We start from the raw sequence: 22,267 nt of genomic DNA, 5'->3' as shown, positions 1-22,267 counted from the left end.
CAGTAAAAGATCACAGTTTGGGTTTAATTCAGTTTACATCTGTGTTCAGTTTTAACTTTATGTCAACACTGCGTATATGGTCTGGTTAGGTTTAGGCACAAAAAACACATTTGATTTGATTAGATTTGATTTGGTTAGTGTTCAGTGAAGATCCTGTTTTTGTTTACCTGAAAATTCTGCTTTCTTGTAGCGGAGGAAAGTTTTCAGAAAGTTAAAGCTGAAAGTTTTGTTCTTTAAGTGTTTTAAAATGTAACCTTACCAAAGAATTGTTAGCCTCCCTGGTTGGGACCCTGATTTATGTCCCCAGATGGAGCCGAGTCCTCACAATGTGACTACGAGGACACAGATCCGCTTTGATGTAGTTCATTATTTATAATAGTGTTAATGAAACCATAACACCAAAAGCAAACAGGATTTATAATCTCCTAACACTAATTATTTAAGAGTCTTGTTTAAGTAAATCTTATCTGTCTCATGCTGCCGTACGTCTTTGTCTTTTTGTTTGAGTCGAGGCTTTTTGATATTTGGTTTTGGCGACAATGATCATTAATGCAGAGAAGTGTTAAATCATGCAGCATTACATCACAGGGACGCAAACATCTCCGCAGATAATCTCAGGAAAACAAACGTGAAGCTGCAGTCTGAGAAGATAATATATATCAGAGCCTGAGATAAAGATAAAAGACGGAGAAACAAAGATGATGCGCACCTGAAACAAAGAACAGACATGAATCATCCTCCACTGTATAAAAGCATCATGAGATCAATCTTTACATTATGTCGTGCTTTGTTATTAAAGTGCACTCTGAGATGAGACGGAGCGTCAGAGAGGCTCCATGCAGCTGATCTCACCCACATGCAACACTGAGCTTCATTCATCTGAACGAGACACGATGAACTGTCGAGTATCACCGAGAAGCTTTTCCTCGAATGTATTTTTACAGTCTAATCGAATGGCACAAACTGTTTCTGCCAGTTTTGTACTGACTGACAGAAAGTTTCAGCATGTTTGTCATCTGCAGAGACGTACACCACCAACTTTAAGCAACTTTTCCTCAACATATCTGAGTCTTTTTTGTGCCTTAACATAACCAGACCATCAGCACGGCTTTGTCACAATGTAAAATTGAAAATTAAACCTTGAAGAGACTTGAAGTTGAAAAGTCTCAACATAGCTGTGGTTTGCAGAAATGTACAATGCCAACATTTATTCTGCTAATTAGGTTTGAGTTACATGAAAAAAAAAATTAAAGCGATTACGAGGAACTTTAAAGTGTTAATGAAACAGTCTCTGATTCCTCTGATGATTATAAATGACCTGTTCCAGCAAACCAGACCGTCAGTGAACAGACTGCTGTTTTTATACTGTTGTTACTAACACCTGTGCTCAGGTCGTGCCAAATATAACACACTTAAAATCACATATTATACCTCATCGGGATCCTCTGGTCTATCGGTCATTTGCTTCCAAGACAAATAGCTAGCAAAGATCTTTACAACAGTGTGCTGTTATCAGACTGCTTTTGTCCAAAGGGGGCGCCAAATTCAACAATAAGTGAACGTTTGTCATGTTCACTGTACTGGCTCACATCTTTAGACGGCCATATTAGAATAAAGACTGTAAATAAAGGCATTTCAGTGCAGTGTCCAGCTCATGTTAGTCTAACATAATGTATTGTGATCATTTATCCTCGCATTTAAATTGTTATTTAGAACGGCACCAACATGCTGAACAGTTCAGGTTCATTCAAATGTGCTGTTTCTGCTGCAGCATCAGTCTCCTGATTCTAGCAAAGAGGAAACTAAATAGTTAGAGCAAATGTGCGGCAATATCATGTTTAAAACATAAATAAACCATTTCATTGAATCCCTCTCCAACCAATCACTGCGTTTTAATCAGCATCAAAAATATATTTTGATGAGAATGAAGTCTCACGTCAGAGCTCTGAGGTTCAGTCTGTGTCTCAGTACAAATATTGATGCTTTCTCATTTAAGCTTCAAATTCAGCAACTTGTCAGAAAACTGAAATTTAAAAAAAACTTAAAAGTTCTGCTTTTTGAGCTGGTGTCACTGGATGAGGAGGGTGATTTTTAGTTACCTGACAGTGGATGTTTTTACCTTTTGATGAATGTTTTTATTGTATTTTGTAATTTGTTCTTTGTTTTGAATTGTTGCACTGAAACTGTGTAACTGCGCTGCTTCCTTCCTGAATAAACTAAATGAGACTGAACTCCTGGTTTAGCTGAGGTGAAATGAAATGTGGTCTCCATCTATGAATTTATATGAGTCATTCTGGAGATGATGAGAAGTTGTTCTTCATTTCTTCATCACTCTGAGGCATCTTTGATCTGCGTTCCAGGACAAACTCCTGGAGGAGATGTGGAAGCAGCAGGACAGTCTGGAGGGTCCCACGGCCACAGCGGCAGAGAGGCCCGCCTCGCCGGAGGCTGGCGGCGGTGGAGGAGGGTCAGAAGAAAACTCAAAGGACAGCAATCCCCTGCTAGAGCGACTCCGAGCCCTGGAGGTAAAGTGGATTGCATGGTCCACTTCTTACCTTTCCTCAGCACTTTGTCTGTTCCATGTGTGCTCTCTTTTCAGCCCTGAAATGAAAGACTGATCGATATACTGAGAGTACAACGTGTTTTATTTAATTAAATGTCTTTCACCTGCTATTGAAGGAGACTAAAATAAGAGAGCAGCTCAAGGACACAGCGCATGAGGCTGTTTATACAAAGACTGAATATAACTGTTCTGGTTACATGGTGGTTTTGTTCCTTCTTTATTTAACAGGGATTAAAGAAACTCAATAAAAGCATGGTGTTAATTCATCCGCAACACTTTTAGGCTGTTCACAACTGGCATTAACATGCGTCTCAAGTGACAACTTATGATCGGATCTCACATCCCCTCTCTATTTACGCAACTAAAGGACAAATAGATGCAATGTTTTCTTTTCTTTTTTTTTATACAGATAAAGAAATATCCTAATGTAATATTTGCAGAATTAACAAGAATGGCCAAATGATGAAGAATTTGTCAGAGACAGCATTTCACAAAGTTTATAAAACATCTTCTCACTCAAAAACTCTAAAATTGAGTGTTTTTTTAAGGGAATCTGGAGATTTTCTATATGGCCATCAAAGCAGTTGTCTATAATCATTATTGTTTACTTCATTCGTAGAATTTGACATATTTACAGTCACTTAAATGTTGTTGTCTTTCATAAATTTAGTTTAAATGATGAAATCATGTTCAAACAGCCAAACGTGAACAAGATGAAACAGACAGGCTGGTACAGGAACAAACTGACACTATTTACAAGGAAAGAAACAACTTGCATGTTGTATTGAATTTAATGCTGAATTTACAAGAAGGCCGAAATAATTAAGAATTTGTCATATAACGAATTTCACAAAGTCTATAAAGTTTCTCCTAACTCATCAACTCACAAAATTGAGTGTTTTTTAAAGGGAGTCTGGGGAATTTCACCACGGGTGTTGAAGGAGTAGCTTATATTGATTAATATTTACTATATTTGTAAAATCTGATATGTTTACTTAAATAAAATGTTGTCGTCTTTCGTAAATTTAGTGTAAATGGTGAATAGAGTTGAAACAGCTGCTTAATGTTGGAAGGTGAGTTGCACTTCAGACACAGAAGCAGGAAACAAGAAACCACATAGTGTTTAGTTGATGATGCCGAATTTACAAGAAGACATGAGTAATTTTGAATTTGTCATAGCAAATTTTTGCATAGTTTGTAGGAACCATCCTCACTGAACAATTCCTAAAATTGTGCGTTTTGTAAAGGTAGTCTGGGGATGTTGTGATTACTAGTTCTATGGCTGGATCAGTCGAAACAAACATCTTGAGCTATCCACTTGTGAACGGCTCACTCAGGACGGATGTCAATACGAAACGTGAACAGCCTCCTTGAAAAACCCTCGCACCCTCGTAAAATCTTAACTTTGTCTTGCTGGTCCTCATCAAAACCTTCACGCACGTTGCCGAAATCTGCTGCAGACGACTGTGCTATCACTCCAAATTGCTGTTTTTTTGTGGTACCACACTGTGTTGTTTGCTGAAAATTGCTAGCTGATGGCTAGGCTTTTTTAAAACCATTAGGGAAATCTAAGATTCACGAAAATAATTCAACAGCTGCCTAAGGTAAACTCATAATGATCAGTCGAACACTAACCCATCAATTCATATCAGCCTACAAAATTAAAGGCATCTCTTGAAAAATAAATGAAACCTCCGTCATGTGTCATTCATGGCAGCTTCGTCTGAAAACACCATGAGACGTGAGGATGACAAACAAGTGCAATCAGCGTTCCTATATGCCTCCGTCCTTTGCTGAAGATCTCAGAAAATGAGACTCCATTATGCTGAAGATCCGTCCGAGGGGCAGGAAAGAAAACAGGAGCAGGAGACAAAGGAGTTATTCATATCCAGGAGGTGATAATTAAATTGCTGACAGGGTAGTTAACATTTGTAGTCAGTGTTCCAGTGAACGCCTCTCTGTGACACCCTCTCTGCTCAAAGGTAGCGCAACGCACCATCTGTTGTGAGGTCTCACACACACACATTATTGATCACACTGCACTGTAGCCTAAAGGTGAAACACACCTGACAACACACTTCACTTTGTTTACTTGTTTATGCTCTGTTCAACATGATTTTGTGATGGAACCACTGACATCGTTGAGATCGTTACAGTATGACGTGCTGCAGGAATGAGTCCTCAAACTGAGATATAGGTTAGCTTTTTTATGTTTCCAAGTCCCTCGTCTTGAAGTCGATGAAGGGGAAGAATCTCACAGGCTTTTAGTCGAGGGAACCGTTGCGATACAATCTTAAATAAAACATCATCCCTGCTGCATTCTATTAAAGAGGTCACATCCTGCTTTCTGGGTTTTTGCCTTTTTTGTTATAAAGTATTTTTGTGCATGTAAAATGTCTAAAGGAGTTATTCTCTCCCACAGAAGGCACTGCTAACAGATCTTAAAAACATATGTATTTATATATTTATTATAAAATATATCAGGCTGCACCACAGCCATGCTTACCAGCCGTAGCGTTGTTATTTTAGATCACACTACCTCGCTGGATATGACTACCCTGCCTCTGATTGGCTACATCCTGCCTGTTAAAGAAAGCACATGTGAAACTGTCACCGAAGACTGAATAGAGGTGAGATGTCTCACTCTGTAACTAAAACAAGACACAGTGTGTAAAGAGATGCTGCATCGAAACGAGAAAAATAATGTGTTTCTTGAAAATCAAAGAATGTAAACGTATTCTACTGGGACCCCGAAATAAAACTATGAACCTGAACATTAGCATAATATGTGATACTCTTGCAGCCTGCAGCTCATGTGAAATCTCCCACGGTACCGTCACAAGTCAAGTCCACAGGCTCAGATCGGGTCGGACCACATTAAGTAAAGAATCCTTCCAGACGCCGTCATTAGCGACTTCTTTACATGCCTGTAAATTAAAATCCGATCAACAGATTCTGATCAAAAAGAGCAAACACACTGTGAGTTTAACAATATGTTAATAAATGAGTTACTGCAGCACATGTAATTATCACCGCGTGTGCATCGACTGAAAAAAACCCTTTAATGTTGCTTCCTGATTACATCGCGTTAATTATGTTAAAGTTCATGTAATTAGCAGTGTGAGTGCTCGGCGGATTATTGGAAACGACTGAACATCATTTCAGTGATATTTAAGGTCGAAGAAAGTCATCCTAACTGCTCTGTCATTAGTGATGCTCTTTCAGAATAAAGTGCCTCCTTAAATTACATCAATTTTCTTGTCTACTCTGTTGACCCTAATGGATCTTTCTGAGTGTGTTCGTGGGTTTTTCGTGCCTCTGCCTCCCTCTTCATGGTGGCTGCCTTTATTTTATTCACACTTGTAATTAAACTTTAACGCCGAACTGGAGAGACATTACAAGCTTTTCCATTTAGCCGGAAACTGCTCTCCAGTCATTACAGCACACTCGGGTACCTTCCGCACAACCTGCCATGGAAAATGTTAAAAAAAAAAAAAAAAAAAAAGTATTGCTCTTAGAGGCACAAATATGAGTTACAGGATAAATAATACAAATAAACTGAGCCTGCTGAGCGTTTTCTGAGCTCCTCGACCAAACTGTAATATTCAGTGGAGTTTAACAGTGAAGCCTGAAGCGATGATTAATGTGATGCTCGCTGCAGATCAGCCATGTTAACTCTGCAGAAACAAGGATGGAGGAGCACGCTGCCAAACTTCTACATCCTCTTTACATTCAGGATCACGTTTACTGATGTGACACAGAGTGATGATCCAGAAACAGATTTTAAACTCATTTGTTAAGCACCTTAGGACTGTTTTTCTATTAAATACACTTAACTTACTTACTTGATTTGGTCTGAAAGTCTTCATACTTTTCGTTTTCTGTCAGTGCTTTTTTTTAAAAATACCAGCTCATTGGGTTCCTGTGGGGATTTATTTATTATTTATTATTTACCAATTTATTCCAGTCCCGTGCTGTAACTGCCTGAAGCATCTGGTGTTCATACTTCTATCCAGTGGTGGACTGTAGTTAAGTACATTTACTCAAGTACTGCACTTAAGTACAGTTTTGATGTGCTTATACTTTATCCTGATTGGTGTATTTCCATTTTATACTTTATACTTTTACTCTGCTACATTTTGGATGCAAATATTGTACTTCTTACTCCACTACATTTATTTTATAACTTAAGTTACTTGTTATTTTGCAGATTACACACTTCAAAAGATTCAGAGAAGCTATGTTTTTTCAATTAATTTACTTTAACAGGGAATAAAACAATGATACTGATATTTTTATTAAATAAATAAACAAAATAAAGTCACAAAATGTCAAGAAATCAGATTGTTTTACAGCTAATTTCGGTTTTCCCGCTCTCTTTTTTCTGCCGTGTGAACTCATTGTTGAACAATCTTCATTCAAACTCATCGTAAACAAAATAAAGCTCATCGACAGTCGTGGTTTGTCTTTCTACAGTAAGATGTGAAATATTGCAGGTTGTTCTTGTCTGTAAAGTACGTTGGTGGAATGAGGGCTGATTGCAGTTTCATGGCCAACATGTTCATCAGCTCATTTGTTCGTGTGATATTCCATCACATGAACGACGAAGTGTCAGCTCAGATAACACGTCCTATAAAAGGCTCAAACACTTAAAGTTCAGACTCGTAACTTTGACTCTTCTGACCTTTAAACACACGACGGCTTCAGGCTGATCTGTGGCCTTTCAAACACTTTCTAAAGTTTCCTGCCTGAGTCAAACAATCCAAACTCTTCTGTGGTTTATAGTCTCAGGATGTAAATCAGACTCTGGCTGTTACCTTGGGTCAATTCAGATCATCTACCTGCTGCCCACAGCGCTTCAAGTGAAAACAAGACATCTCAGGAAGCTTTTAAAATTTACTGGATTAATAATTTCAGTGGCGAGTCACCTCCTGAGTTCCCAGAATGCTTTGTGTCTTCTGCCCAGTGTAAACCTCTGCCAGTAATAGAATTACACCTGAGAACCTCTCGGAGCCTTCAGACACGTCGGAGGTCTGGAATTTAAAGGATCATTCATTTAGGAGAAAAAAAAAAAACAACTTCACGTCCTCCTGTGAAGCTGCAAATCCTCCGGTGCTGCAGGCAGACAGCTTCCTTTAAGATATCGCTGCATCTCTTTCAGAAGTAATTACAGTAATTCACGCAGTTTATCTGTCTGTGTTTTGTCTGCTCAGGCGGAGAACTCGGCGCTGTCGATGGAGAATGACAATCAGAGGAAGCAGTACGAGCGCTGTCTGGACGAGGTGAGTGTGAACGCTCTCACCAGATCAAATGTGTCCCTGTGTCGGGGAAAAATATGAGTTCCTCTCCACGCTGAAGTCTCATACAGACACATTTATCTTTCTTCTTGTGTTGGAAATGATCCGTACTGGTTGTCTGTCATGTCAGTTGTGATTTGCAGAATTGACACTGAGCACAAATATCACTGCTGTCATGTGGAGCTAATAATTCACCTCATGAGCTCCAGAAAGAAGGTTTTATTTTCATTTTATCAATTTGTCCTCCATTTTGTTTGCATTAATGCACAGCAGCCTTTTATCACGACGACATGGAAATAAGAAAATCATCATAATGAAACGTCCAATGAAAGCACACAACACATTTTGTACAAGAGGAAGAAAACAAGACTTGATGTTATATCAAAATACAAAGTAAATGATGTGTGAAACTGAACTGAAACTGAAGTATGAGAAAGGAGAAAGATGTTTTCACTAATAGTATTCTGGACCTCCTGAAAAGTTTTCACACATGAAAAAAAAAAAAATTATCCAGAAACTTTTTTCAGGGCCACAAATCTTAGTGACTTATTATTGTTATTTCAGAAATACTTGTTAACTTTTCGAACTTTAACACACTTATTAAAAAAACAAATGACACTTAATGTTTGTGGGGTCTTAAAGGGATATTCCAGTGTAAATTTAATCCGTGGTCTAACACACCATGACACTGAGTAAGATCCCCCCCTCGAGAGATCAAGTTTGCAGAGCGCTAGCTTACGTAGTTTTAGCAACCTCAAAAAAGACTGCACGACAATAATACACTGCAGGCTATGCCTCCAACCAAGAAACCGCCATCAAAAAGCCACAAATAATGCTCAGAACATCACCAAACTTCAGCAACAACACATAGCACATAGTTCGAGGCATCAAACATCCACTAGCTTTGCTACTGAAGTGAACACAGCTCACCACTCTCCTGCAGCAGCTAGCTCGTTGTGGGGAAGCCCTGACGAGTCGATTACAGAGTGCAGTAGAGTTCCGCAGCTTAAGGATGAAAATGTATGATTATTACTCCATGGAAATTCAATCAGAGTTCATATGTGTCGTCTACCAGTTTGTAACAGTTACTATCGAGAGCAGACAGGGAAAAGAACGGAATTGAGCATTTCTAACTGCACTTGGTAATCGACTCGGACTATACAGATTAATGACTACGGCTCCCTCTCTTCCTCGGTGTAGCACCATGCTAGGGCTGGCAGTTCCCCTCTGCCTCTAGTTTTAATGCTTGCTAGGCTGACCTGACTGCAGAGACCTAACAACAGATATGAGTAGTATCAGTTTGGTCCCTTTAAAGAAAAGTGAATATGCAAATTTCCCAAAGAATCATCAAACTTCAGGCCAGACAAAGTTATCTGCTGGTCACTCAGGACTCGGACACTCGAAGGCGACCGTCTGCGGTTCAGTGACACTCATACACACTGACGCTATCATCCGTGGCGTTAGTGGCGTCCACAGAGGACGGCGAGGAGACGAGACCTTCTCTAATTGAAGCAGACGGACATCAGAGCTCGAGGCGATGTGAGAATCAGAGCTGGAGGAGCCTCGGCACTCAGGAGGACCGACTCCAGCTCCAGCATCCCTCTGATTGTCTCCACACCTCTTTCCTCATCTCCCCTTCATTTCTCTCCAGCCGGCTCCGCTGCTCCACTTTGGTTTCCTTTTTTTTTTTAGCAGGCTTTACTAATGGCCTTGTTACCATGGAGATTGCTGCCCGTGAGACTTTAACATATTCTGGTTGAGGACAGAAATTTGAGAGTTTCTGCGGTGGGATTCATTCCTCTTCTTCTGCTTTTCAGTCTTATTATGCACATTAATCTTTCTTCAGAAGGCTTCCTGTCATGGTCTGAATGAGCGGAGGCGAGTCGTTCTGATGGAAAGATGAAAGGGGTGGAGGGGAAATCTTTTTTGGTGGCACACAAAAGTGGGAAAGATAGTTATTATTCTGGTGTCAAGGTATAATGTATGCTTCCGCTTCAGAAATCAAAATAAGTGGGAAAGAAGGCTTTTCAGACGACGCTGTTTTATATTCACAACAAGGGCGACGGATTCATCTGAGAAGCCGCAGGCAGAAAAAAAGTAGAACTGAAACAAAACACAACGCTGTCGAGGAATTTAACAGCCACAGAACTAATGATTAAAATCTACAAAGCAGAAGAAACGTGACGGTAAAACCACCAGGATCTGATCGCACACGTGACAAAGACGAGGAGGGCAGTCCATCGTTGTGGCCAAACAAATTCAGGATATTGATTTTATCTACAGGGGTCGACAGATGAGACTTTTTCATGACTGATACTGATTATTAGAAATCAAAGAGACTTAAAAGTGATATTCATTTGCAGTAAAAATGAAAAATGTGTCGATAAGTACAATTTACTTAGATTCTGTTCTTAAATTTAATATTCAGGAACTTTACTTGAGTATTTCTATTTTCTGTTACTCCATACTTCTTCTCCACTTTATTTGTTTGATACATTAAGTTTGTATTTACTTCACAGATTCAGATTTCTCAGTGTTTACAGGCTGCTGATGGTGACGTGTTCAGGTATTATCATCAGATGTTACTGTGAGCGGGACGTTGTGTGAGACGACGTTGCATCAGAGCCAAAGTCGCACGTTTTTTAATTAGTTCTGTCAGGATTAGATGAAAAGGAGTCCAAATGCGAGATGCACAAGCAAGGCAGGTTAAGAACCAAACACAAGGTTTGGTAGATAAAGCTGAACAAAAAACTAATACAGTCTAAAATCCTCCCCCCAAAAAGGGCAACAACACAAGGCAGGAAAGTCCAAGAGACAAAAGCAAAACCAATTAGAATCCAGGAAAACACCGCGGGGAGGCACGACATGGCGACAAGGGGACAGACTCGGGGGAAGTTGAACAGACGAACTGACAAAATTCTAACTAACCAACATGGAAACACAGAAAAAGGGCAGGAAATCACACAAAGGGACGAGATGAATAGCGAAACGTGACACAAGGGCAGAACTTAAAAATAAAACAGGAAATGGCAAAATTACTGCAATCTGAAAGGAAAATAACCGACTGATAATTGGGAAATGCTCAAGATCTGTCCTGATATGTGTGTTTTCCCCTCAATAAACAAGTGTAGGGAGATGGAGAGAGTCTGTGACGGTGACTGTCAAGAGAAGAGCAGAAAAAGAACAGTTACTATCCATTACAAGTGAAAAGGCGAACAGATGAACTCGTAAACAAGATGCACAAGGCCGAACATCTTCACTGGATCACAAAAAAAAAGAGAGATTTGAAGTGTAAGTGCGTAAAAAACACAACAAGCTGCATTCATTAATACGAGAGTGTTTGTTGTTGGACAGGAATGATTGAAGCGTCTTTGTAACGGGAGAGTTGTACAGCGATCGGTGAATTAAAGGAGTTTCAGTTCGGGGGTGTCGAGTCTGTGAGCTCGTCTTCTGGCTCTCTTGATTCACAATAAAAAACAAAAACTGAGCTTTTCTCCACTTTCTGTAAAATAAAGATGCTCTTAGGTCAACGGCTAAACTCAAAAAGAAACATTCTCTTAAAAGGAGCAGCTGTATTTTGGTGTGTAGATAATAGATGGACTTTATTCTGGTTTATTTATGTGCTGAGAATAAAGTGAGATGCACTGACTGCAGGCAGCCGCTGTGTGATTTCACTAAATCTGAGTCTGTGATGCAACACGCTGTCAATTTGTCCTCACAGCACATCTTACACGCCTTTAGATTCTCTCTGATGGTGTTTTGTACTGCGTGGCCTTTTCCATTTACTGTCTGTCTGCCTCTGATCTCCACAGAAAGTCCTCAAGTCCACTCGCAATACACATTTCTAACTTGTTTTCTTCTTCTTCGTCTGTTTTTCTTGTCTGCTCAGGTGGCGAACCAGGTGGTCCAGGCCCTCCTCACGCAGAAGGTTCGTCTTTCTCTCTGCAGCACTGAAGCTTTGTTGAACCAGTCAGCCGATAGAAAATGATGACTGTCACGAACCGAGTCTCAAATCAAATACATTTTATTTACACGGCACCAAAATCACAGTCACGTTTCCTCAGGAAGCAGATTGATAAACAGGAGTGAAGGTAAATCCCAGGGTGTTTTTCGGGACAGTTTCCAGCGCTGTCACAACTTTTGGAATGAAATTAGGAGCTAAATGACCCTTTAAACACAATAATATTACGCAAGCAGAGAATGTAAGAAAATAAGAAAATATGGAAAATCGTGTAGTTATGAAGAATCCAAATGTAACAGGGACCAATCACATGATTTAAATAGATTATAAGCAATGATCAGCTCTTCATTTAGATCCTCAGGATTATGATTCTCTCTGTAATAAAAACCTGTCTTTGTCACCAGCTCTTTTAAAAAGGAAGTTTCACTGCATTTGAATTTAAGGGAACACACACTGAACACACATCGTGTCCGGCTGCATGACAACACGACGAGGCTAAAGAGGACTGATGACGCTGAGAGGGGGAAGCACTTTTCTGAACAATAGACACTCAGGATCGTAAACATCGCCTTTGTCTGTTTACATCAGCTGTGACATGAACAGAAAAAAAAAGAAAGTGTGAATGAGGCAAGTTGTGATTCATTCAGCTGGATTGGTGCAGATGAACAAAACAGATTCATGAAGCACAGTTGTTCCCAAAGTTAGCGATATAAGTGACTTTACATTTTACTGTGACAGTCGGCCCAAAGAAGAAGTGGAAGCAGCCAGGAAACAAAAAACAAAGAGCGGTTGTTTTCCAACTGTCAATAAGCCTCAAAGAAGAAGAAACAAAAACAGTTGCCTCGTCCATCTGTTACACAATGTGGGAATTAATTTGGAGATGGCAGTTTTATAAGAATAACTGAGAGGATGCCAACAGCACAAACAATCTTCTTCTTCTTCTCTCAGTGGAAACAGCTCATCAGTTAGAGAGTTAAGTGTTCGCTACAGCAGAAAAGTGTTTCAGTCTCCGATAACACAGATTAAGTCTTTTCAAAAAGGGTAAAAACCAGGGACGTTTCTAATTTCATTGTTTCCATCAACCTTTTGTAATACAACACTTCAAAATGCACATTAAAGTACATTCATTATAAACTACAGAGACCAGATTAACAGTCTGAACCCGAAATAAGAAACATCCGACCAGTTTGTCTCAAAAAGTCCTGAAGTACATAAAAAAGTAATAAATGCAACAATTAAATGAAAAACTTTGACTGTCTCTGAAAATCACATGAAGTACAAAATCTTTTTTGTTAGCTTTCTTGTTATTCTAGAAACTCTGAGATTACAAATATTAAATTCCTCAATATATCGATCAAATGATGACAGACTCTGGAGCTCATGGTGCCACAAAACTCATCTTTTAACCATTTGATCCTTTTTTTGGGAGAATAATCTGCACATTCAATAAAAACAAAAATACTTCTATTTCATTAAACTGTTTTAACCCAGGCTGTGAGGGCAGAGGGAAGTTGGGATAACGAAACTGACACTCTATTTCTTTGCAACTTCATCCACATACTTGTAAATATGTTTCAAGTTTCAGTTCTGAAAGCTGATAAACAAAGTGGAGAAAAAGCATTTAAACTTCAAGGAAAGTAGAAGTCCGTCCCCTGGCACTTGGTTGAATAGACACAACATTTACTGCATATATTTATTTATTTACTTATTTACATCTTTTTAGGGTAAATTAATGTGTTGGACAACATATTGATATTTTATACGCTTCTGCTAAAGAGAAAGCACTTCTGTAATATGACTCATCTGCCTTTGTTTTGTTTCCTAACATGGTCGACCAGGTTTCGCTGTCATGTTCGTGTCACCTGAATGCAGCATTGTGTCGTGTTCCTGTTAAATTAGCATCTGATACACGTGTTAGTTCTGTGAAACATCCCCGTCAGCCACCGTTAACCGTCCATCTGTCTCCTCTTCGGGGTGTTTTCTCAGGACTTGAAGGAGGAGTGTGTGAAGCTGCGGACCCGCGTGTTTGACTTGGAGCAGCAGAACCGCATCCTGAGCGTGCTGTTTCAACAACGTGTCAAGATGTCCACGATCCCCGTCTCCCAGGTAGGAGCATACGGCGCCGAGGATCCAAACAGACACCGACAGACCCACATGGCTTCAAGGCTGTTTGAATTTTACATGAGCGCAGCCTCCACTTCTAAAGGTTACTCGCTTTAAAAAAGGACCACAAAGAGGGAGAAACCCACCCCGGATGCAATTTAATTTAAATTGTAAAGACATGCGGTTTAAGTGTCGGATTTAGAATTGGAAAAGGGATTAATTTGGACCTTTTATTCTTCCACTCCTAACTAGTGTAGTAGTCACGGTGGCATGCTCGAGTGGCTGTAGGTCATCAAACAAGCATTACCAGCCCTTACCGGCCTCTGCTTTTATGCTAATCATGTCAGAATTTGGGCTAATAGCGAGCCAGGCCTCTAATCCAGCTGTAGCCGGGAAGTGACAGTGCAGAAATTGGGAGCCGGAGCTGAATATGTTTCTCTAATTGGAAGGCTCTCAAGCGAAGAGCGTTTGGGATAATTGGTTAAAACCTGGACTCTCTTGTAGCTTTGTTAGCCATCATGACAACTGATTGTTCGGTTGCTGAGCTGCACCACTAACTGCACTGGAGAGCTTCATAATTAACTGTTGATTAAACTGCTGGAAGTGACGAACCAACAGATTTAACACATAAAGTTCCTCTCTGCATCGTTAAGATCAGCGTTTTAAACTCAGCTGCCACAGATTTGTTAAAACTTTCCCTTTATATTACATATTTAATGTCATGTTGTTGTAGCGCTGTGCTCACGGTCTGGTTATTAAAAATATTCAGCCGTTTCACGCTGCGACGCTGTCTCCAACAGTGGTCTCTAATTAAAAAATGCCCAGTGGTTTCATACTGACAAATGTTGAAATCTCTTATAATGGTCTCAAGTTATTAATATCCAGATTTGAAGCCTAACACAGCTGGAGAATTTTCTGTTGTCTTTTTAAAAAATATCCAGTGGATTCACTCTTACAAATGTTGAAATGCCATTTCCAAAAGTGGTCTTGTTAAAACCTCTCACAACAAATATCCAGCGGTTTCAGTCTTACAAATTACAACAGTGGTCTCTCACTAAAAATATCCAGATGCTTTTTGTGTACAGTTGCCATCATGAAATCCACAAGAAACCAAGGTTAAAATTCCCTTTTTCTATTCGCTGGAGTCACGAGAGCTGCCTGCCTGATAATAATTGGTGCTTTGGGAACTAATTTGGGTTCCAAGTTGGCTTCAACTGCAACATAAAGAGAGCTGTGGATAAGACAAAGACGGTGTGTTGTTGTGTAGGGTACGTGAATGGACATGTGTTGAAAAATGCCAACACAGGACGGCATTCATCACGAAAAGAAAATTACCGAATGTACCGAACAAAACTGTGACTATTAAACCTTAAAATCTGCGCACCGTCACACACCTGATAGATGTGCATCAGTTCACCATTCACACTTTGATCGTACATCAGATCTAACTGGATCTGATCAGTTTAAAATGTGTCCATCCGCCTGTGCAGCATCAGAGCTGCGCTGCCTCATTATTGTGCGACGCTGATCAAAGCAGCACAAACGTGGCCGTCAGCAAGGTTACGTAAACAAATCTATGCTTCAAAGGATCGCTGGAGGAAAAGGTTAAAAGAAAATTAATCTTTACAAGGTGCTGTCATACTGAATATCACTGCTGCACAGGAGAAGAGAGGGAGCGTAAAAACACAGTCTACCATGTTGGCCTGAAAGATGGAACATGAATGTTTTAAAAGATACATGAGGGTCAGCGAGACGGTAAACAATACACTTCGTCTGACATTTCAGAAATAGAGAAAAACATTCTTCACTGTTATAACTTCGATGAATACTGACTGAACTGACTCTTGCTGTCCTCAACAGACCTTTTGCTAAAAAAAAAATAAAAACCCTCAGTCAGTCTGAGATGTCTTGACGTGGTGACACATCTCGCCACCACAACTGTGTTGGACTTCAATGTTTCTTTATGTTCCGTTTCTCTGTCTGGTGAGGTTTACACAGAAACACAGTGGTCTCAGGCTTACAAATGTTAAAATGCCATCTTTAAAAGTGGCCCTCGAGAAAACTCTGTATGACTTCGCGTTTCCAAACGTCAAAACAGCCTCCAACTGTGGTCTCTTTTTAAAAATGTATACGTTGTGCTACACTTACAAATGTTGAAACGTCGTCTCCAGCGGTGGCCTGAATACCAACTCGACTGACTTTTGCTGAACTAAACAGACTCAATGTGAAAGAGAAAAATCCCTCAGTATGAAAAGTTTTGAGTGCGTTTGCAATAAAACAAACTTCGAAGATAACTCTAGCGTGTGCACACAGTAAATTGTCTGGATGTTGCACTTAGTTCCGCCTTTTTCTTCCAGCCAACATCACGTTACTAATTAACATTTAGAAAATAGATTTTTTACATTTGTGGATAGATTGTGAATTGTGGGAGACAAGAATCACAATTCTTATTTGGATTATTATCAAGTTGTCTCTCCAGCAATCCCAAACACCTTCATGAATGTTGAGTTTTGCCTCCCTTTTTTAGGTTTTCATCCCTTGAAACAGTTTTAATCTTTTCAGATTAATGTTATTCACATGTCCCAAGGTCTGATTCGTGGTGCTGGAGGAATTTTTTCAGAGACTTTGTTGGATTGATGAAACTTCTTCATGGAGCCCATGAAGTTATTTTAAAATGAATAGCAGAAAACTTTCTCCACAGGCATGTTTTACAATTCGTTGTGAAGTACTGTAGGACTGACATCTGAGACATACGCTTAAATAATAGCTTGAATGCAAAATGTAGTGTATCTGGTAGTGAACACACTGATTTTCACATATTAAATTTAGATTTCTATTGACTCACTTTTCTTGGTCTTGGCTACAACTTGATCCATAATAGGTCTTGATAAGAGTGCTGGTGAAATTTCAGCCAAAACTTTTCTGAGCTACTTAAACTGTCATGAAACTTTTCGCTCTGGCAGAGCCACAATCGTTATGCAGAAGGCAGGCGAGAAGTTGCTTCTTTTCTCAAGGTCTCTTTGGATTGTCGGGGGTTCTCAGCATGATTCCCCTTCCTCTGACAAACTCAAGCCATCTGTATTCAGGGGACCAGCTCGATAATACAGACGGAATTGGTAATTAACGAAAAAATATTTAATAAACTGAACACTGGAGACATTTCTTTCTCCAACTTCATGGAAATTGTTATGGAAAGTCGAGGAATTCCCACATCAGGTCATTAAATATGCTGCGAGCCCAGCAGAGCAGGAAATGCTGTCCTTCATCTTTAACCTTTTCTGTAAAAAGGTCAAACTCACAGACTCGACTAGAAGGGAGAGTCTGTCTGTGTACAAGAGCTGGTCGTATCACTGCAGAGTTAGAAAGAAGTGTTGTACTGACATTTTAATGGAGAATTATTAAACAAGGTGTCATTGTTCATTTACTGTTGACTTAGATAAGAAGATAAATTCACCCCAAAATCGACTGAAGTCAGGTGAAATTTTGTCGTCCTTTGTGCATCAAATTTAAAGCCCTCTAGTGTTTCATTGGACAGAAATCCTTAATTTCTTAACAAGGATTTTATTGTGAAAAGTCAACGGAATGTGTTATGGAAATCTTCCTGACTTGCAAGGATCTAATACGTGAATACTTAAAAAGGAATGAAAACACGACGGGTTGCAGTTGTCCTGATGGACTGTAGTGCTGCTGGCTCTTATTTTTCCTCTCAGCTGAGTCTTGTGGCGACATCTACAGGTAAAATTCTGTGTTACCCGTCCGGTCCAGTTTCAGGACCTTATATCAAGCCAGTTTGAAAATGTTTAAATCAGCTCAACCCTCAGTTCAAGTCTGTGAAGGCCAAGAGACGAAGCTAAAGTGATGATTTCAGAATTAAAAATGATTAGAATCAATTTCTTTAAGAATCAACTTTGGATCTCATGACTGTCAGACACTTGGTCCCCAGATGAGTGAAATGTTCCTTTAACACTTGTTTGTCTTGTTGGAAAGTGTCTTGGATAGTTATGTGTAAATCTTTGGCCAAATTTCTCAAGTTTGAGACAAAACTAAGCAGAATAAATTAACCTTTTTTAATGTGTTGGGTTATGTTTCCTGTTTATTGCTTGAGCCGCAGGCAATTTCCATTCGAGTCAATTCTGATATGCAAAACATTGCTTCATGGAGCATTAAGTAGTTTTATATATATATCAGATATAGCTTTACATGTTTTTATCTGCAGTCATATTCTCTCCTGCTTTTCATCCAAGTTTCCTCTGATTAAACACTCAGTGAAATACTTATTAGATCGTTCTCAGGCTTTATTGTCATCTGTTTGTTACTGTGGAGTTCTTACTTCATTGTTTCACCAGGCATGATGGAGCAGAAGAAAAAATGTCAATAATACAAAATCGCTGGCAGCATGAGAGAAGAAAAAAGAAAATCTTTTATGTGCCAAATGCTGTCTTTGATTCACTAATGCAGCGTTCCCAGTTATCCAGGAGGCTACATTAGTCGGGTAAGATAATTATCCCACGCCTAGAGCCTGAATATTAAATACGGTTGTTATATTTTGGCTCCACTAAAGTCACAAACAAAAGTTTTGAGAACGGGTCTTGCATTTAAATCCTTGATTTCAAAGTCTGTGTTTTATTTATTTTTTTATCGCTGTCTGCCAGAGAAAAGTTTGAGACGTGATTTCCTGCTGTGGCGGCCGGCTGCGCAGCTAAACAGCATCATGTTTGTAGTTATGGATTCACTGATGTCGGGGAGGTTTTACAGAGGTTTGGGGATTTGTAGGTGAGATGATTGATTCAGAAAATGGTACACAATACGTTTTAATTAAAGCAGTATTCAGTGATTTCTTTGACAGTGAATATGTTAACAAACCGATGCCCGTCTATTTATCCAGCAGATGTTAGCACTTAGTGTTGTGTTTCTGTCTCCCTGTCCAATATTTGTTGTTTACGCTCAGATTTGGTCTCCACCACCTCCTCAGGGAGACCGTCTGACTCGTTAGGAAACACTCTGTTATGTTCAACAGCTAATTGACATCTGCTCTCCGCTGAGTTTACTGGGAAGGATTGGTGCATCACCTGCATGCAAAGTTGTACCGAGTTGGGAGATTATAGTCAAAACATTCCTATCTACAGAACTGTATATATAAAAACATACTTATTTCAGCATAACGAAATTATTTGCACTCGCTTTAAGACATATTAACGGTGTCTTACCTCAAACATCTTTCTGTGTAGGAACACATTCAGTGTGCCAGACATGATACCATGAGCCTGGTCTGAGATCCGATGAGCAGCGACGGTGACGGATCACGGCCTTTGTACTACAGTGAAGTGGGAGCAAAGAGGCCAGAATCCATTAAAGTCCACGCTCGTGTTACAGCTGCAGAGAGTGCTCGAAAAAAAATGAAACACAGGTCATTTCAATGTCCCCATCAGTGATCATCGATGGAGGCTCTGAGAATTGGAGACACAACACTCTGCTTGTGTATCAATTTGCCAGATAACACAGAGGTGATTATGTACAAATTATTGAAATGGAAAATTTGTTTTTCAGTGCGAGTTATGCTTGTTAGGCTCCTTAATCACTGTGACAGCACACCTGTTCCCAGTCACGTTGACTGACTCTGCGTGAGGTGACACCGAGGTGTCGTGCAACGCATTAACAACACACAAATGATTCTAAAAAAAGACAGAGAGGGAGAGAGTGGAAACAAGTCTCTGCTTTATCTGGTTGTTTTCAGTCACAGGACATGAAGAAATGTGCACAAAGTCACCTGCAAAGAAAAGTCTGTTGGCTATCAAATTAAAAAACCTCTGGTTCCAAAACTAATTAACATTTTGCTGCAGCTGGCTCGTAGGTTTCTCCACATGCAGGATATTTACGGCGCTTACGAGTTTGGAGGGTGGAGTCTATTGTATTTACATTACCATTACGTTACCGTTTTGCTCTTTATTGGATTTAACACTCTGTTAAATCATACCTACCAAGGCCAGTCTTTTGTTTGCCAAGCATTGTTAGTCTTCATTCTGAATTTCAAATAGGAAAACGTGATTTGAACAACATGGTTACTGTTAGCAAGAAAAAAGAAGTCAACATATGATTTCAAGAACAAGTTGACCCACGTTAGGTAGTTGGTAAAACAAGTCTATGTTTAAGGAAGAAAAAAGGCGTCATTTTCCTTATTACACTCTGTAAATTAAAAGTGGATTCAGAAGTGAAGTGAGTGTTAGCTTCATGTCATTTGTGAGAATTTCACCTCCTGGATTGTTTCCCAAACAGCCAAGAACCAACTGTACAAACGTTAGCCGTAAGCTAACAGCACAGCTAACGTCGATGCAGTCGATAATCAAAATGTGAGTGTAGCTAGTTGAGGAATTGATGTGCAGACTTACAGCTCACATCTGTATGGTTGCTCGCCTCTACTAGCTGTTTGGGCCAAATGAACACATCCAGGCACGTATATACCAGCTACACAGATGTTAGCTGTAGCGAGATCACCAAATGCCTTTAGTTCTGTGGGAGTGTTTGGCTAGCAACGACTCTACTCAGCAGAAACTGCAGTTCTGTCCGTTTCCTTCCAGTTTCTCCTCTTTCCTCTAAATGTTTTGGCTGGTTGGACTGCGTCTCTGGGCCAGAGAGCCGGGGCTGTTAAAGGAGTGGTGGCTCTGTGACAGGGTCGTTTGTCACAATGTTATTGGATTTCGGTGGCAGAGCAAAACACTCGAGAGACTCGGGCCTGCGAGCTTTTAAACAGCGGCAGGTGCCTCCTTCCTCAGATAAACCTCCTCGGAGGGCTGCAGTTAAAAGATAAAGGCAAATATATAATAAAGTCAAATTTATTTGGCCCTTTGAAGTGCTTTAAACAGCATGTGATTTCGTTGCTGTGTGGATTTATGTAACAAAGTCAGATTTATTTACCCTTTTTGAAGTGTTTGCCTCGCAGGGAGATTTACAGCACTGATACCATGTACACCACAAACAACTTCTCCTCACCGGCTTCTTACATAAGGGCCACATACACACACTTTGCCTGTATGCTCCAAAAGAAAAGATTAGACTTTAAATCAAGTTATTCAAGAGCAGAATCTACTTTCCTTTAAGCCTTTTTGAAGAGGGATTGTTGGAGGTACTTTTCCATAGTGTATGCACTGTATGAAGTAGATGACCTTTCTGACAGGAAAGTGAAAGTTACATCCATCCTCTCTCTTCAGAGTCACCACACTCCTCTGAAAAAACAGTCATTCTACCTCTCAGAACACAGAAGTTGCTCGTCTACCGCTGCCTCGATTGTATTATGTTATTTTTGTGTTGTTGTGTGATTTTAGTGTTTTAAAAGGTTTCATCAGATTCACAGACCTCACACAGTAACACAAATAGATTGATGTAGCTGTGGACCAGTGATTCCTGTGTCTGGATGTCAAATTACTGTTTTTGTCAAAGGAGTCTGGTGGTTTTGGACAGAACATGATGAAGGTTTCGGTTCCCAGCCTGAAACAGCTGTCTGACAGCAAGGTAACGCTGCGAATGTGGCTTAAGTAAATATATAAACACCGTCCACAGTTTATTGTGTGGCTTCTGGGTGTCATGATTTCGATTCTAAACAGAAAATAAGCCTCAATTTTTATCACTGAAATCAAAAGTTTGTGTTTTTTGAAACTACAGCCAAACTTTCTTCACTGGTGGCCAATGTAACACAAACCAACCACCAGTGCTGATGAAAATCTACCTGTGACTGAGGTAATATTTTAAAGGTTAGAGAGCCAAATAAAATGCACCGTTACCTTACATAACCTTGAGCAATCGTGGGTTTCTCCTTTGGGGATATTGTAACAACTCATCATCTAGATGTTTTCAGCCATATTGTCACATATTTATCCTCAAATCTCTGTCTGTGGTCACTTTCAGATGTGTTTTACCATAACTACTGCAATCCTTTGGTGCACTTTACGTGTTTTCCACCATTTCACTCAATTCTGCGACACCAATGGTGAGCAGCATTGCATCTCTTCAGAGTCCAGCAGGCAAAAACACTGAGCGGCAGCGAGGAAGAAGGAGGGCAGAGGAGGTGAATGTGACATGAAAAAGGAAGACAGCGAGGTGCAGATGAGCAAGAAGTATTAATGACCAGGAGCCTGAAGACAAGGGAGGCGGAGGAGGTGGTGGTGCTCGGTGCATGTGATAATGAATGAGATGAAGATGGCAGCTAGTAGAGTGGAGAAAAAGTGTGGTCCGAGGAGTTTAACCTTGCTTCAGGCGACGCATGGACGAGTTCTGATGAGATTGTGGAATATAAAGTGAACTCCACAGAAGCTTAAGTGCATTGTCCTTGTGTCTGCACGGTGTGTTGGT

General features: G+C 39.9%; 1 protein-coding gene across 10 annotated transcripts in view; it reads left to right on the top strand.

Annotated features, from left to right (window-relative positions):
- LOC119026241 (nck-associated protein 5-like) overlaps positions 1 to 22,267 on the top strand; it is a 71,343-nt gene that overhangs the window by 22,447 nt on the left and 26,629 nt on the right. For all 10 annotated transcript variants that reach the window (XR_005077079.1, XR_005077081.1, XM_037110461.1 and 7 more), the window contains exons 4-7: positions 2,361 to 2,525; positions 7,777 to 7,845; positions 11,750 to 11,788; positions 13,808 to 13,927. Coding sequence is in view for 8 of the 10 variants with exons in the window: in XM_037110461.1 (XP_036966356.1) it covers positions 2,361 to 2,525; positions 7,777 to 7,845; positions 11,750 to 11,788; positions 13,808 to 13,927 (393 nt within the window). In the remaining 2 variants the exon portion in view is untranslated. The remainder of the gene's footprint in view (positions 1 to 2,360; positions 2,526 to 7,776; positions 7,846 to 11,749; positions 11,789 to 13,807; positions 13,928 to 22,267) is intronic.

The sequence above is a fragment of the Acanthopagrus latus genome, chromosome 9 (genome assembly GCF_904848185.1).
Source record: "Acanthopagrus latus isolate v.2019 chromosome 9, fAcaLat1.1, whole genome shotgun sequence".
Lineage (NCBI taxonomy): Eukaryota > Metazoa > Chordata > Actinopteri > Spariformes > Sparidae > Acanthopagrus > Acanthopagrus latus.
Note: the sequence above shows the minus strand (reverse complement) of the source record. Positions and strands in the feature narration are given on the sequence as shown.